Source organism: Coffea arabica, chromosome 2e (assembly GCF_036785885.1).
Source record: "Coffea arabica cultivar ET-39 chromosome 2e, Coffea Arabica ET-39 HiFi, whole genome shotgun sequence".
In the NCBI taxonomy this organism is placed as follows: Eukaryota; Viridiplantae; Streptophyta; class Magnoliopsida; order Gentianales; family Rubiaceae; genus Coffea; species Coffea arabica.
The window spans coordinates 61,028,250-61,041,391 of record NC_092313.1 but is presented as its reverse complement, the minus strand read 5'-3'; the positions used below and the strand labels follow the sequence as shown (position 1 = coordinate 61,041,391).

Genomic DNA, 13,142 nt, shown 5'->3' with positions numbered 1-13,142 from the left:
TGTTCTTATAAGACCTTGGACACTTATGAGGAACCCCTTTTAATGTTTTTATTTGGAATGTACTAGTATCCCCACATTTACTAGCATGTATTCTCCAGCCACAATTCTTGCTACATTTAGCTGTTACCCTATCACTATCATTCTTAATAGGCTTCAGTTCAAACCCATTCACTATAGAGTGCTGTCTTAGTGCTAGCCTGAAGTCTTGCACAGTGGTGAAAATATGCCCAACCTCAAGTTCAGCCTTCTCCAAGTCCTTCTCAATATTAAAATCAGGAAACTCAGTAGGTTGTTCATCATCAGATGAGTTTAATGCAACGTGCAATATTTCATCATCACTAACATTGTCCCTTTCCACAATTTTTCCTTTCTCTCTGTATGCAAGATAAGCCTTATACTCATCTTCAATTAACTTCTCATACTTTGTATAATTTGAAAATTCATGATGATGATCTAGGCCCTCTAAATTTTCTCCCTCATCTATTGGGTCACAGTTATCACTCAACTTATCACCATCTAGGAAAACATCAAAGTCAGAATCATCACTTGATTCAACTTGAGAAGCATGATATGTTTCATCAGATGTGTCACTTATATCACCCTCATGCTGAATAGGTTGATCAGCATTTTGAGCTCCGTTACCATTTTCCAAAGTACACATGATTGTATAGCTAGAAAAGGCAACAAATAGACTATATTATACACATATATAATCAATAAGAGAAGTATTAAAATCATAAAAGAAGTCCCCTAATTAACAATTCAAATCACATATGGAATTAAAAAAAAAACAACTTCACCAGGTAACGTCATTTTTTTAATAGAAAATTAAGATATTAGTTAGAGAAAGTTCAATCACATAGTAAGTGCCAAAAGTTGTGGTTCAATGACCAAAAAGGGCAAAAAAAATTAATCATCTCTTGTAGTAATATTTTTTTTTTCAATGTCAAATTCGTTTGCTTGTATATATTTCCAAGAAGTTGATACTATTAGTGGAGTAGTATTTCTTTTTCAAACATAATCTGAACTAAATATGTCTTCAATTTCAACAACGCTCTACTTTTATCAAATCCCAACTAAATCCAATCAAGTCAACAAGCATTCTGATGTTAATGGTGTTAGGAACATGGTACTATAACTAGAAGTGAAACATACGGGGCCACAATGCACTAGCAACAACCACAAACTACAATATTGTCTGGTAAGAAATCATTTGTCAGATTCATTTAATATTCATTAGTTGTCTTAAAATATTAAACCTTTGGTGTTTAGAAACTAACCTTTTCTTTTTATCCTTCACTTTCAAATTTTTGCTTCAAGTCTTTTGCCTCAAGTCTTTCGCCTCTATTCAAGCTTGATTTCTTTGATTTTGTTAGTTGATCCGTTGTTTCTTTCTAGGGTTTCTATGAGGGAGAATAGAGATAGTTTGGGTTGATAACGATGAAGAACAAATTAGAAAAGTGCCTTCCATTTTTTTGTTTTGTTGTCCCGCCACTTCATAAAGGGCATTTTTGAGAATGAAATTTCTTTTTTAGGGTTTCGTGGGCATATTTGTCCATTTATAATTAAGTTGGATTTAAACATGTCTTTTCACGTGAATTATAAAATGCCGTCTCGTTTGACCATTAGTCCAAGGAGTTAAGTGACTAAAAGTTAACGTTAGGGACTAAACTGATAGTTGGGGTATAGTTTAAGAGGGTAAACTGATAAAAACCCTTAATTAGAATCTCCCATTAGATAATGATTGGTGATTGATATTCTGATTAATTGATTGACATTTGTCAATAATTAATTAGTATCTCTCATTTGCTAATGATTAATTGATATCTTTGTTAATTGATATCTTATTCAATCAATTAATGAATCAATTAGTCAGAAGATATTATCTTCAATTATGAATTTTGACAAGATTTCCTTGATGGAAGGAAACCCTAGGGATTTTTGTATTTACTAATAAGGGTCCCTAGCCTAACCTATAAATAATCTGTGTTATTCCATCAATTGTACAGTTTTAGGTTAGGCATAGGCTAGAAGATCCTTACTCTAAATTCTCTTTCTACTTTTCCTTCTTCTACATATTTTGTTTTTGTTAGAATAGACAAGAAGGAGTCAATGACACAAGAAGAGATCAACTTGTACTTGACAACAATGATTAGAGGTAAGTGTATTTAGATTTCCGTTGCGTAGTACATTCACATGTACATAGTTAGTCTAACAGAATGTTGTATCATCCAATTGAATTCCTTATCCCATATATCTACTACTTCATAAACTAACAACTTCCTTACATTTTTAAATTTAAGAAGAACAGTAACATTTAAAGAAAATGTGGTTTACAGTTCATTAGCCTTAGCAATAATCCGCAAACACGATTCACCTCGATTGCCTGAATTCAAGTTTTATGTATTAGTTAAAATATAACTTTAGCAAATTTAGGCGTGCAGAGGAAAACAATGAGAAGGAGGTACTTGAACGAATTCCAAAGTTTTCCTCTTAGCTTCCTTCCTAGCCATCTGTTAGGAAATTGGTTTAATTTCTTTTAGGCAAGCTTTTTGTTTTGTGCAGAACTAGTTTTCTTATTATTTTAGCTACTTGAAGTAGTAGCCAAAAAAAATTTTCTATTTGTATGAGTTTAGGAATTAGGACTTATTTTCTATTTTGTATAAGAATAGGAATTGACAATTATTTCTTGTTATTATTTAGGTGTTAGCCAAATAATGTGGTTTATAGACAGGTGGGGGTTGGCATACTACAAAGTGGTATACAAAAGGATGACATGTAGCCTAATACATACTGTGATAGAGGATTCTTGGAAAGTGAGAAAAATTATATAAGGGTTAAACTTGGGTTCAAACTGTATTCTCGTATAGGATTTATTCTCTCATAATAAAGAACGAATTTTTTTCGTGGATCTAGATTCGATGGTAGAGTCGAATCACATTATATCTTATGGCTCAATCATTTATCTTTCATGCTTGTGTCTTGTTTATCATTAAACTGTTATGTTCTTGATGTCTCAATAGTCATTTATTCCGCACATGGATCCTAACACCATCTACCATTGTAAATCATAGATGCAACCTTAGCTTGCTAAATGACAGCAAAAAAAAAATGAAGAATTTGAGGAGTATAAACCTGTAACAGAGGCACTTTGAGCTGCCACTAAGAGGAGTTTGCACACCCGTAATGATAAATTTTGATGCGCTTACTAACAATTTGCTTTCAAATTCAGCAATGTGTACCAATTCTCGAAATTATTAGCATTGCTATTGTTTACAAATAAATACAAACCCATTCAATCTATAAATTCTTTTCATAGAAAATATTTATGTGCGCCTCAATATTAGAGCTTTATACTAAAGTTTCGAATTCACAAGCCTCGAACCTCCCTCATTTTTTTGGTTTACACATATCTACCCAACAAATTTTAGGAGTAGTGTGCTCTTAGCTCCAGAGTTATCTAGAGAAAAGCACTAAATATATTCTCTACTTTTTTAAAGTATTCTACATTTTTAATTAGATTAATTTTATTTACACTGTCAGTGTATACATTGTCACCATTAGATATATGACACATGTGCAAATTTTTAATTTGAAAATTTACTCATGTGTCATCCATCTGACCATGATAGTGTATGTACTGACAATATATATAAAATTTACTATTTTAAATTTGTTACATTTTGAAGTTTCAAAAATTATGAGCGGTAGTTTTTTTTTAATAGAAATATTCATTTCATTTATGAAATCTGCACTAATGGCAAAAACTATATCATCAAAGATATCATAGAAATAACAGATCTAAAAGATCTGCAGATACACTAGTTCTAGGAAAATTATAAATATTACATTGTAAATTTCTATACTGTTTTAAATGATGTCAATCTCTTTGAATTCATGTCAATCTTAGGTCACCTTTTTGTCACGGGTCCGGTAGTGATGGAGGTCTGGGGCGTCTTCCAAAGGAGGTTTGGTATTTTGGAGCCTCAACCATCTTCAGTGTCAGGGGTGGTTTCATTGTGGTTTGGCTCGAGTCCCGTGATATCGCGGGGACACATTAGGACGATCGTTCCCATTCTAATCTTTTGGTTCATATGGAAGTCCAGGAACAGAGCGCGGTTTGATGGCGTATGTCTTGAAGCTCGCGGGGTAGTTTCCTCGATTGCTAGTTTCGTGGAACAGCTGGGATTGGCGAACAAGCTCTCGAAGCGTCTTTTTAGGGGCGATCATGAGGATCCATGGGCACGGCTGGGGGTCTGCTTGGCACGTCACATTGAGGTGACTGTGGTCTCCTAGAAACGGCCGCCGCAGTTTTGCGTCAAATTGAACACTGATGGCAGTGTCACCCAAAATCGGGCTTATGGGGGTAGGTTGCTCCGAGACTCTGATGGCCGCCTACTTTTTGCTTTTCACAAGGAATTTGAAGACACAGATGTGTTGGGGGCGGAAAGCTTGGCGTTGTTGCATGGCCTTCGGTTGTGCACAGGGTTGGTAACGGGATCTTTACTGGTGGAGGTGGATTCTGAGAGTCTGGTTCACCTATTGCAGGCAGGGGGTGTGTCGAAGTGGCCGTTGTGTAACACATTAAGGAACATAAGTGGTCTCCTTGTTTCATTGTCGGCGTCCATTTCGCATGTGGTAAGAGAGGCAAACTCTGCGGCAGACAATCTAGCGGGCCTGCGCCTTGCGTCGGAGCTATATTGCACTTCACATACTCAACTTCTGGGACAGATAAGGGCATCGATAGGCTTAGATAGTAGAGAATTCCCTTTTCCACGTTGCCGGAGTGTAAGGGGCTAGCTCCCCATCGAGCGTTCTTTAGCAGACTAGGTCCCCTCTGTAATTCCTCTCATTAATAAATCAGGGGCTGGCATCCCCACCCCGTGGACGGGGCTTTGCCATTAAAAATAAAATAAAATAAAATAAAAAATAAAAAATGAACATTTATAAATGTCTTCTCCTACCAAATCTACTATTTAAATGTTTCAAGCTTAAACATCAAATTGAGGTTTGACAAAATAAACTCAGAAATTGTGGATCTAACAAACATATTTAAAAGGACTGAGATTTGATAAAGAAAAATGAATAAAATAATAAAAACTAATAGAAAATTCTCACAAAAAACCCTAGGGAAAAAGAAACTCTCACTAAAAAATTTCTTGGAGAGAAGAAATCTTTCACTAGGAAACCCTAGGAAAGGACAATTGTGACGACCCCACCTCCCTCTAGGACGTACCCTAAGAGTTAGCAGACCTTCTGTTTAACTCTCGTCAGAACTCGCTCACTCGCATTAACTTGAGAGATAACATTTTCCATTAAACATCCGAACATTCATTCTTGAGTACATCACGAACCAGGTTGGAATATAAATTTGTCCATTAAAAGAAATAAAATACAAGTTTTAACATCGAGATACACATTGGATCTCCCAAAACCATCTATCTCTACTCGACGCTTTTTCCAACCTCAACTCCTATAAGGAATACAAAACTAAGGAGTTGAGCTAGAGCTCAAAAGGGACAAGTAGCCAATAAGCAATACAAAACATTCATCAAACATTGCAATTCAAGTTATCAATTTCAATAAAAGTAATCAATCAATTTAAAGGATACAGATTTGACTCATTCCACCATTCTTTCCCCTTGTACCCTCCAAAATAATAAACAATCTCCAACATTCATTAAACAGTTCAATAATCTCCAACTTCACAGCAAAACTCCCAAGTGGCCATTGTCATCTCCTGATAATTAGGGGCTTTCCAGGAGAGGCTCATCCACATTCAACTGCAGTATAGAATCGGGAGAATTTCTACTATTAGCAATCTAGACTTTTGTCTACAGGACATTAGTCTCGAGGCCAAACCCTTGTGCAGATGTTGATTATCTTGAGTTTTAAATTTTTGTAAAGGAGTTAGCTATAGAAATTGAGGGCAAAAGCATTGAAACTTTATGACAAATTTGTGCATCCGTGCTCACTGTCCTTCCAGCCTCGTTCCTTGCTCTTCACAGTTCCCAACCTAGTTAAGAAGTAACTCTGTATAATGCACTGCCTCTATGTATAATTTGAAAGAGGTTTCGTATTTTATACATTTCAAAAAAAAATTCTAAAAACTAAAATAATAAATGTTCTAAAAAGCTATTCATACTTTTCACATAAGCATATAAACTATGTAATAAATATTTTAATATATCATGTTTTCCGAACTGTACTTTAAGTTTTGAGAAAATTTTAAAATTTGTGTAACAATAGTGACATATTTTCTATTGATAATTACTATAGATTTCTACATATGAACATGATAAAGTGATAAAGTTTTAATAAATTTAATTACTGATACACAAGAATAAGAATTAAAAGTGGTTCAATGTAGTATAATTCTTAAAAATTGTAGTAATTTTACCGATACTTTTACTTTCATAACTTTTAGATATACTCCTACTCTTCACGTATGAATTTATATATGTGATTTTACCGAACTCATATTTTTACATTGCACTTTTAATTGTACTTTTGAACAAAAAAATTTTGTGCGATACAAGTACGTATTATATTTCATTTTATGCATGCCCTTAACATGCCCGATATCTTAGTAACTATGTTCCCAACAAATCAAAGAAGGTAAAATATAAAACAGCACTTTGTATGCTGAGAGGCGTTTCCAAATTTCTTTTTACTCGGGAAAATGTAAGCTAATGTCCACGGATGCGTCAAATGAACGTCTAACTTCACCGTTTAAGTTTATGGAACTAACTTCTTTGCTCCTTGTTATAATTTATATATATATATATATATATATATATATATATATATATATATATATATATATATATAATACATACTGCTCGATAACGCTCGACGAGCAATCGAGCTTAACTAAAAATGATTGATACTCAGCTCGTTTGAGTAAACGAGCCGATCAAGATCGACTCGAACTCGATCAATGCTGAGCCGAGTCAATCGTTTGATCGATTAACTCGCAAATCGCTCGGTTCATTTGTACCCCTAATTCAAATGCATTTTACGATGAAAACAAAATAAAAATAAAAGGTACTTCAAACTTTTTGCGTAGATGAACTGCGCAGCCATCATCAAGGAATTGCACACAGCCATCATCAAGGAACTCCGGAGGGAAAGGGGAAGAAAGAGGAGGAAATAGTCGGTTTGAAGAATTGTCTGATGCTTTTTAAAAATCATCTGATACGTTGATCTGATGAAGTTCCCTGATTCACAGTCTGTTGTCTCTGGGTTTTGGAGGCAAAGAATTTATTTAACAGCAACAGAATCATTATAATCCATTGCCCTGCCTAGCAATCAGTAAATGGTTTTCAGGAGAGATACCGGGTGGAACATACTTTACAACTTGAGTGTAATCCACGCTCCTTGAGCCTCATCAATCTTCCAGCATCAATGATATCCTTACACACGAATCCCACCACTGCCCTCTCCACAGCGCTCATATTCCTAACAACGTCTCCCACTCCAGACTGACTTAATTCTGCTTCAATCTCTTCCTTCTCATTGAGACTTAGATTCGGCGAGCTGTCAACGACAAAAATGTCCGATCCATGGTCTGCATCAACTGCCCAGCTAGTAAGCCATGTCATTGCATGGAAATCTTCCTTGGTCAAACCGAGATTCAATATGTAGTTCTTATTTATGTAGTGTTTCCACTGACAAAGATGATGACAGCACGTAGCTATAGCGAGACCTCTGAGGAAACAACTGGCTTTCAACTGATCAGCATGATTTTGAGCACTTTGTTCCAATATGCAACACTTCAACGTCATATCTGTTGCCGGCCCACAAAGATGTTTACCAATTGCCAAATAAGGAACCCCTTGCAAAGACTCGACAGCATTCAAGTTCAAATCTTCAATATCGATCCTCAAGCGCTCCAACATCAGGTTCTCTATTTGTCTCAAACTTCGATCAGCCTTAAGCTTGTAGGACTTGCGCTCAACCAAAAGCACTTTTTTAATCCCGTAGCAGTCAGCAAGCAATTGGGTCAGGTAACCCCTCCCAGCTCCAAATTCCACGACAGCAGGAACATCAACATCGCTGCGGTCTAGAGTCCTCGCATCAATTACAGCATCCTCTACACCAGACTTGCGCAACAGTCCAAATTCTTCCAGGTTACCAAGGATGGAGGCCTGCTGCAAAACATGTTTCTCTTGGAAGGGTAACTTCCGATCGATTTGTCTACGAGTAGATCAAACAGCACAAGCTTGAGGAATCTTGAAAGAATCTTGAATGCGGGTATTATCGGAGAGGGATGCATGAATGCTCTTGATTTTGCGGATCAAGTCACAGAATTCAGGGACAGTCTTGTTGTAGATAGCTCGTCTCTTCATATGTGAAGCAGTAGCAGTATGATCTTCATCGATGACTCCGCCGGCATTGATGCCCTTTTGGTAATAGGGTTGGAGGGAGAGAGACTGAGCTTGTTTGAGGGAGGGGCATCTGGTAAGGTGATTTTCAAGATTATGCTGGAGTACGGAGTGAGAAGGGTCAAGGGGGCATTGAATCCATTGGTGATTGGACCTTTGTGTGTGGTTGCCGCAGAAAGAGGAATTAGGGAGAGGAGCATTGGCACAGAGTCTATTCTTCTTTGGGAGCCAAAACTGGCAGCGCTCACTCTTCAAATCGACCATCAATTATTGCTTTTCAAATGCACCATTCTCCGGCGGCGGCGGTCCCGGGAGGGTTTGGTGTGTGTTGCAGTATCGTCTCTGCAGTTTTGGGATATCCATTAGCTCCTTGTCATAAATTACTTTTGGTTTGCATGTTTACAATGTCTGACAAAATCGTGAAACTTTACTTGTTCATTTCACTATTTCAATTAGAATCTATAGACTTGATAATATCTTTTTAATGTTGTAGATCAACATAATATCAAACTTTATATTGATTTCCTTTTGGTTATCTTTTGTCTAAGTACTAATTTTGATTTACAATTTCTTATTTTCTTGCTTACTTTTTTCCCCCTTTTTCACATATTCAGGTTTCCTATTGTCGTATTTTAGGCTTGTCTTAAGAAAAAGGCGCTTTTGAATTGTCAATTTTCAAACTAAAGCTTTAGATCTGTCTTTTTATCTTTTAAATTAGACAAATGCTGGTAGTTCCATGAAAGGAAAGAAAGATTAGTTTTGTTAAATAATTTATAATGCATTCAAGTATAAGAACACATGTCATATATTTGTATACCTTAATAAATGCCATGACGGACTAGTAAATTTTGAATAACTTTTCTTGCACAAAATTTTAGATTTTTTAAAAGCAGTAATTTTAGTGTTTGCTGTATAGTTACCCAATACCAGTTATTAGCAAAGGCCTTGAATAACAATGACACTTTTATTATACCTTGATCTTAGAGGGTAAAAGAAATTTAAATTCAAATGCTGAGTCATGAATATGAAACCTATCCACTAAAGATTTATTTTCACATAATCTCATTTAGTTTTAGTTATCACTTCATGGCAGGAATGCAACACATATAATATGAAAGCAATAAATTTTTTTGGATGCTTTTACCTAATGAGCCAGATAAATGTTCCAACATTGTGTTTTACCAAAATCACCTTTTCTTTGTTTTCTTGAATATGCAAGGTTAAGCTATGTTTGACATTGTTACACCCTTATATATATAATCACCTAATTAGCTAATCAACTGTGTTTATAGTGTGTTGTTATTCATATTCTAATGGCAGCAAACAACCTTCCCATTCGTGATGGATCTGTGATTTTTGTTAGGTATATGCAATGCTTTTACAATCATGCTGCACATTTAAACAGGTTTGCTTTCGATGGTTGCCAGGAATTCATTGCTGCCGGAGAGGTTGGAACACCTGAAGCTCTCATCTGCGGTGCCTGTGGGTGCTATAGAGGGTTCCATCAAATTTTTGAGTTCCAGGTACCAGCACCCCCTCCTCTTCCTCCACATGAAAACCCGGAGATTCAAATGCCAGCTGAGCCAGTTGTGGAGTTACAATTTGCTGAAGATGCACCTAATAGTCCTCCACCAGTTGAGGAAAGCTCTGAAGAAGAATCAAATGTAGGTGATCTTGAAGAGGGGAGCTTCAATAATTAACAAAGATTTGGATTGTTGCATTTGTCGATGATTTTCATTTAGTTTGTGATTTGAGTGTCAGACTCTCCCCTCTTCCCTTTTCCCCTTGCAGGACTTGGTTCTCCCTTGACCAAAAAAGTGATTAGCTCTAATTTTGGATGATAATACCATCATTGAATATCTTTGACAGCGTCTTTTATTCATATACCGATCTCCTTTTCGCTCATAAGAATTAGAGTCTCCCTTTGGGGGACAAAAAAAGCAGTTCTAAAAATTTGAATCATACATGGCATTGGATGTCTTCAAAAGAACTGTTCATTAACTTTACTTTTTTTTTTTTTTTTTTTACGGAAACGTTAGGAATTGTATTAGAAACAAAACAAGCTATACAACTTAAGCAACAACCCATACGGAGCTTTACAATAGTGTCCGTTGACACTGAGGACTTAGATATTCCTCATCTTGCACTAACTGATTACACTGATTGCCTACCAAGCTAAATGAGCAGTTCATAAACAAAGCTTTGAACATGTGAATGTCCTCCAGTTGAGCAGAGAGTCTGATATCTTGAGTCTTGTTGGTTCTCAAAGCTCGCAGCATCTGATTGGATGATACTAGCAAGTTAACCTGTGGCCAAGGCAGTTCTCTTATCTTGCACATCGTTAACTTTACTTGTTTAGTTGAGTTCTCGATTTACGATACTTGCAATATTAATTATGTTATTACAGACTTTGTCTTCCAGTGTTGTTTTAATAAATGAAGTACTTGTTATTCAATTTCTAGACAATAAAGTGGAATATGTACTCTTTAGAAATTGTATTCTTCTTAAATTTTGAATTTTAACCATGTGACAAATTTCATTTTGTACTCTTTAACTATACTCGAACTCTTGTTTTGATTCTTAAACTTTAAAAGTGGGATACTTTAGTTTCTGAAATATAAAATTTATTCCATTTTAGTCTCTATAGTATAATATTTGTCCCACTTTAGTTTCAAAATACAAAATTTCTCTCATCTTAGTCCCTAAAATATAGACTTTGTCCCTCTTCCACCAACAACCTTAGTTAAGTGGGATTGATTTTATATTTTAGGGACAAAAACATCCCATTTTAAAATTTATGGAGCAATGTAGGAATTTGAGTATAGTTGCAAGGTGCAAAGTGAAATAATTAGATGGGTTTTTCTGTCCTTATAGGTATACCAACCGCTCCTGATGGATCCATTACGGAATATGAAAAGTGGAGTGCATCATAGATACACAAAGAGAAACAACATTTGTTGATCCATTTTTGTTTCAACAAATGGCTTCAACGTTCCTAAATTCTAGAAAACTTTTTCACATAAAATTTTGACAAAACTTCCACTCTTAAGTACAAAAAATTATTCTTCAGAATCAAAATCGGTCCTAGAATATTTTTAGGTATACAATTCTTTCAAGGGTGGAGCAACTCTTTATCTGGCGGGGCAAGGATATCTATAGTTTTAGGTATACAGCTTTCTTGGTATTATATTTTAACCAGAAAAATTTGTACATACATATACCCTAATTGGCCAAAAGAAAAATGTTCGTGTTAGGTATTAGGTTATAGAAAAATTTCTACTTTATCCCAGATAATTAGTTGATAGTTATACAAAGTAATATAGAAATAACAGGTATCCAAACCGATTATGGCAAGTTAAATTCTCAAATAAATAAGTAATAAATCGATTCTTTAATCTAATATCCAACAGAACTAAAAATTGCAATGCATAGCCAAATACATTAGATAAGCAAACTGTAATAGTTGTTCAATAACGCTATCTCAAGTTAATAAAGAGCATCTTTAGTTTTAGATAGAGACGAATTCCCTTATGTTCATCATCGGACTGTAAGGGAATAGGTTCTTTAGGTTTTATTGCGCATGCTGTCTTGTTGATTATTGTTTTATCAACGTTTGTATTTCGATTTCTTTCTCCAACAAAACAGAGGTTGGCTCCTCCTCCCCGGGGTTGGAGATCTTTGCCAAAAAACAAAAAAGGTTAATAAAGAGCAGTGAAATGAAAATAATAAATGTGGTATTACATTGTGCATCTTTCAAATTTAGCTCAAGATCTACCCTCATCAACCATCCTTTTCTTAATGATCATTGAACTCCACACCTAGGAAATATTAATGTTAATGTGGGATGAGTAGTAAGAAGTTCTATAATTTTTTTATCCAACCTTATCGTCAATCATAGTATTTTAAAATGCGAACAAATTGTACAATGCGATATTTCTTCATGCTATAATGTAAGTTGTTTAGTCAAACGTTTAGTTACTAGATACAAAACATTGTAAAAATTTGAATGATACAAGGCTAATTTAGGTCCCAAAATCAAATTTCAGAAACATAAAACAAAAATAAGATAATTTTACGTAATATTGAAAAAGATTTAGAAAATGAGAAAGTTTAAAGATTTATAGGCACAAAAATCTTGTTAAAATCCTAATGTTCTATTATTTGTTGTATCTTTTCTTATCTTTCTTCTATCATTCAATTTCTTTTCATCTTCACTTCTTTTTTTATTCTACCCTTTCCAACTCTTCGGCCAATCTTCAACTTTTCAAATCATCTAATTTGTTCTCATGTTTATCTACTCTTAGATCAAAATCACATTTTATATTTTCCCTTTTTGTATTTGATATTTCGAAATTATGTTTCTTTCATATCATACCATGTCCAGATATGCCTCTAGGATGTTTCTTTCATTTCATACCATGCCCAGATATGCCTCTAGGATGCGCTTTTGCTCGCCAGAAGCCGTATCTCCTTCCCTACACTGAAACGTGCCACAATATAACGATAAAAAACAATGGTACTTCAAGACTTTTTCAACATGAAATATTCACCATCAGGGCATAACAGATACTAATGGGCATTAGAAAAAATTTAGGAGCTCAATTAGTCCAAGAAGATTTTAATTATCCATGTAATACCTCTATCATTTATTAATAAGAAATAAATTGAGGTTACTTTCCATATTCAGATTCATTCATGATGGTCCAAATTGATAGGAAAAAAGACTTCGTAGTTTATATTAATTATCAAAACTTG

The 13,142-nt window shown here is 35.0% G+C and overlaps 1 protein-coding gene and 1 pseudogene across 1 annotated transcript; one reads left to right on the top strand and one right to left on the bottom strand.

The window, feature by feature from the left end:
* Positions 1-3,939: 3,939 nt before the first annotated feature.
* LOC140036370 (uncharacterized) lies at positions 3,940-4,800 on the top strand. Its single transcript, XM_072077753.1, has 3 exons — positions 3,940-4,022; positions 4,107-4,254; positions 4,297-4,800. The coding sequence occupies exons 1-3, from the start codon at positions 3,940-3,942 to the stop codon at positions 4,798-4,800; spliced, it is 735 nt and encodes a 244-aa protein (XP_071933854.1).
* A 2,360-nt stretch (positions 4,801-7,160) lies between these two features.
* Positions 7,161-8,652, bottom strand: LOC113732611 (uncharacterized; annotated as a pseudogene).
* Between the last annotated feature and the right edge of the window lie 4,490 nt (positions 8,653-13,142).

What these genes read in the sequence shown, in the direction of transcription:
- LOC140036370 (XM_072077753.1), top strand. Translation starts at nt 3,940, where the DNA reads ATGGAGGTCTGGGGCGTCTTCCAAAGGAGGTTTGGTATTTTGGAGCCT. An exon ending in TCAGGGGTGGTTTCATTGTG is followed by an intron (nt 4,023 to 4,106) that starts GTTTGGCTCGAG and finishes ATGGAAGTCCAG; the next exon opens with GAACAGAGCGCGGTTTGATG. An exon ending in ATCCATGGGCACGGCTGGGG is followed by an intron (nt 4,255 to 4,296) that starts GTCTGCTTGGCA and finishes GTGGTCTCCTAG; the next exon opens with AAACGGCCGCCGCAGTTTTG.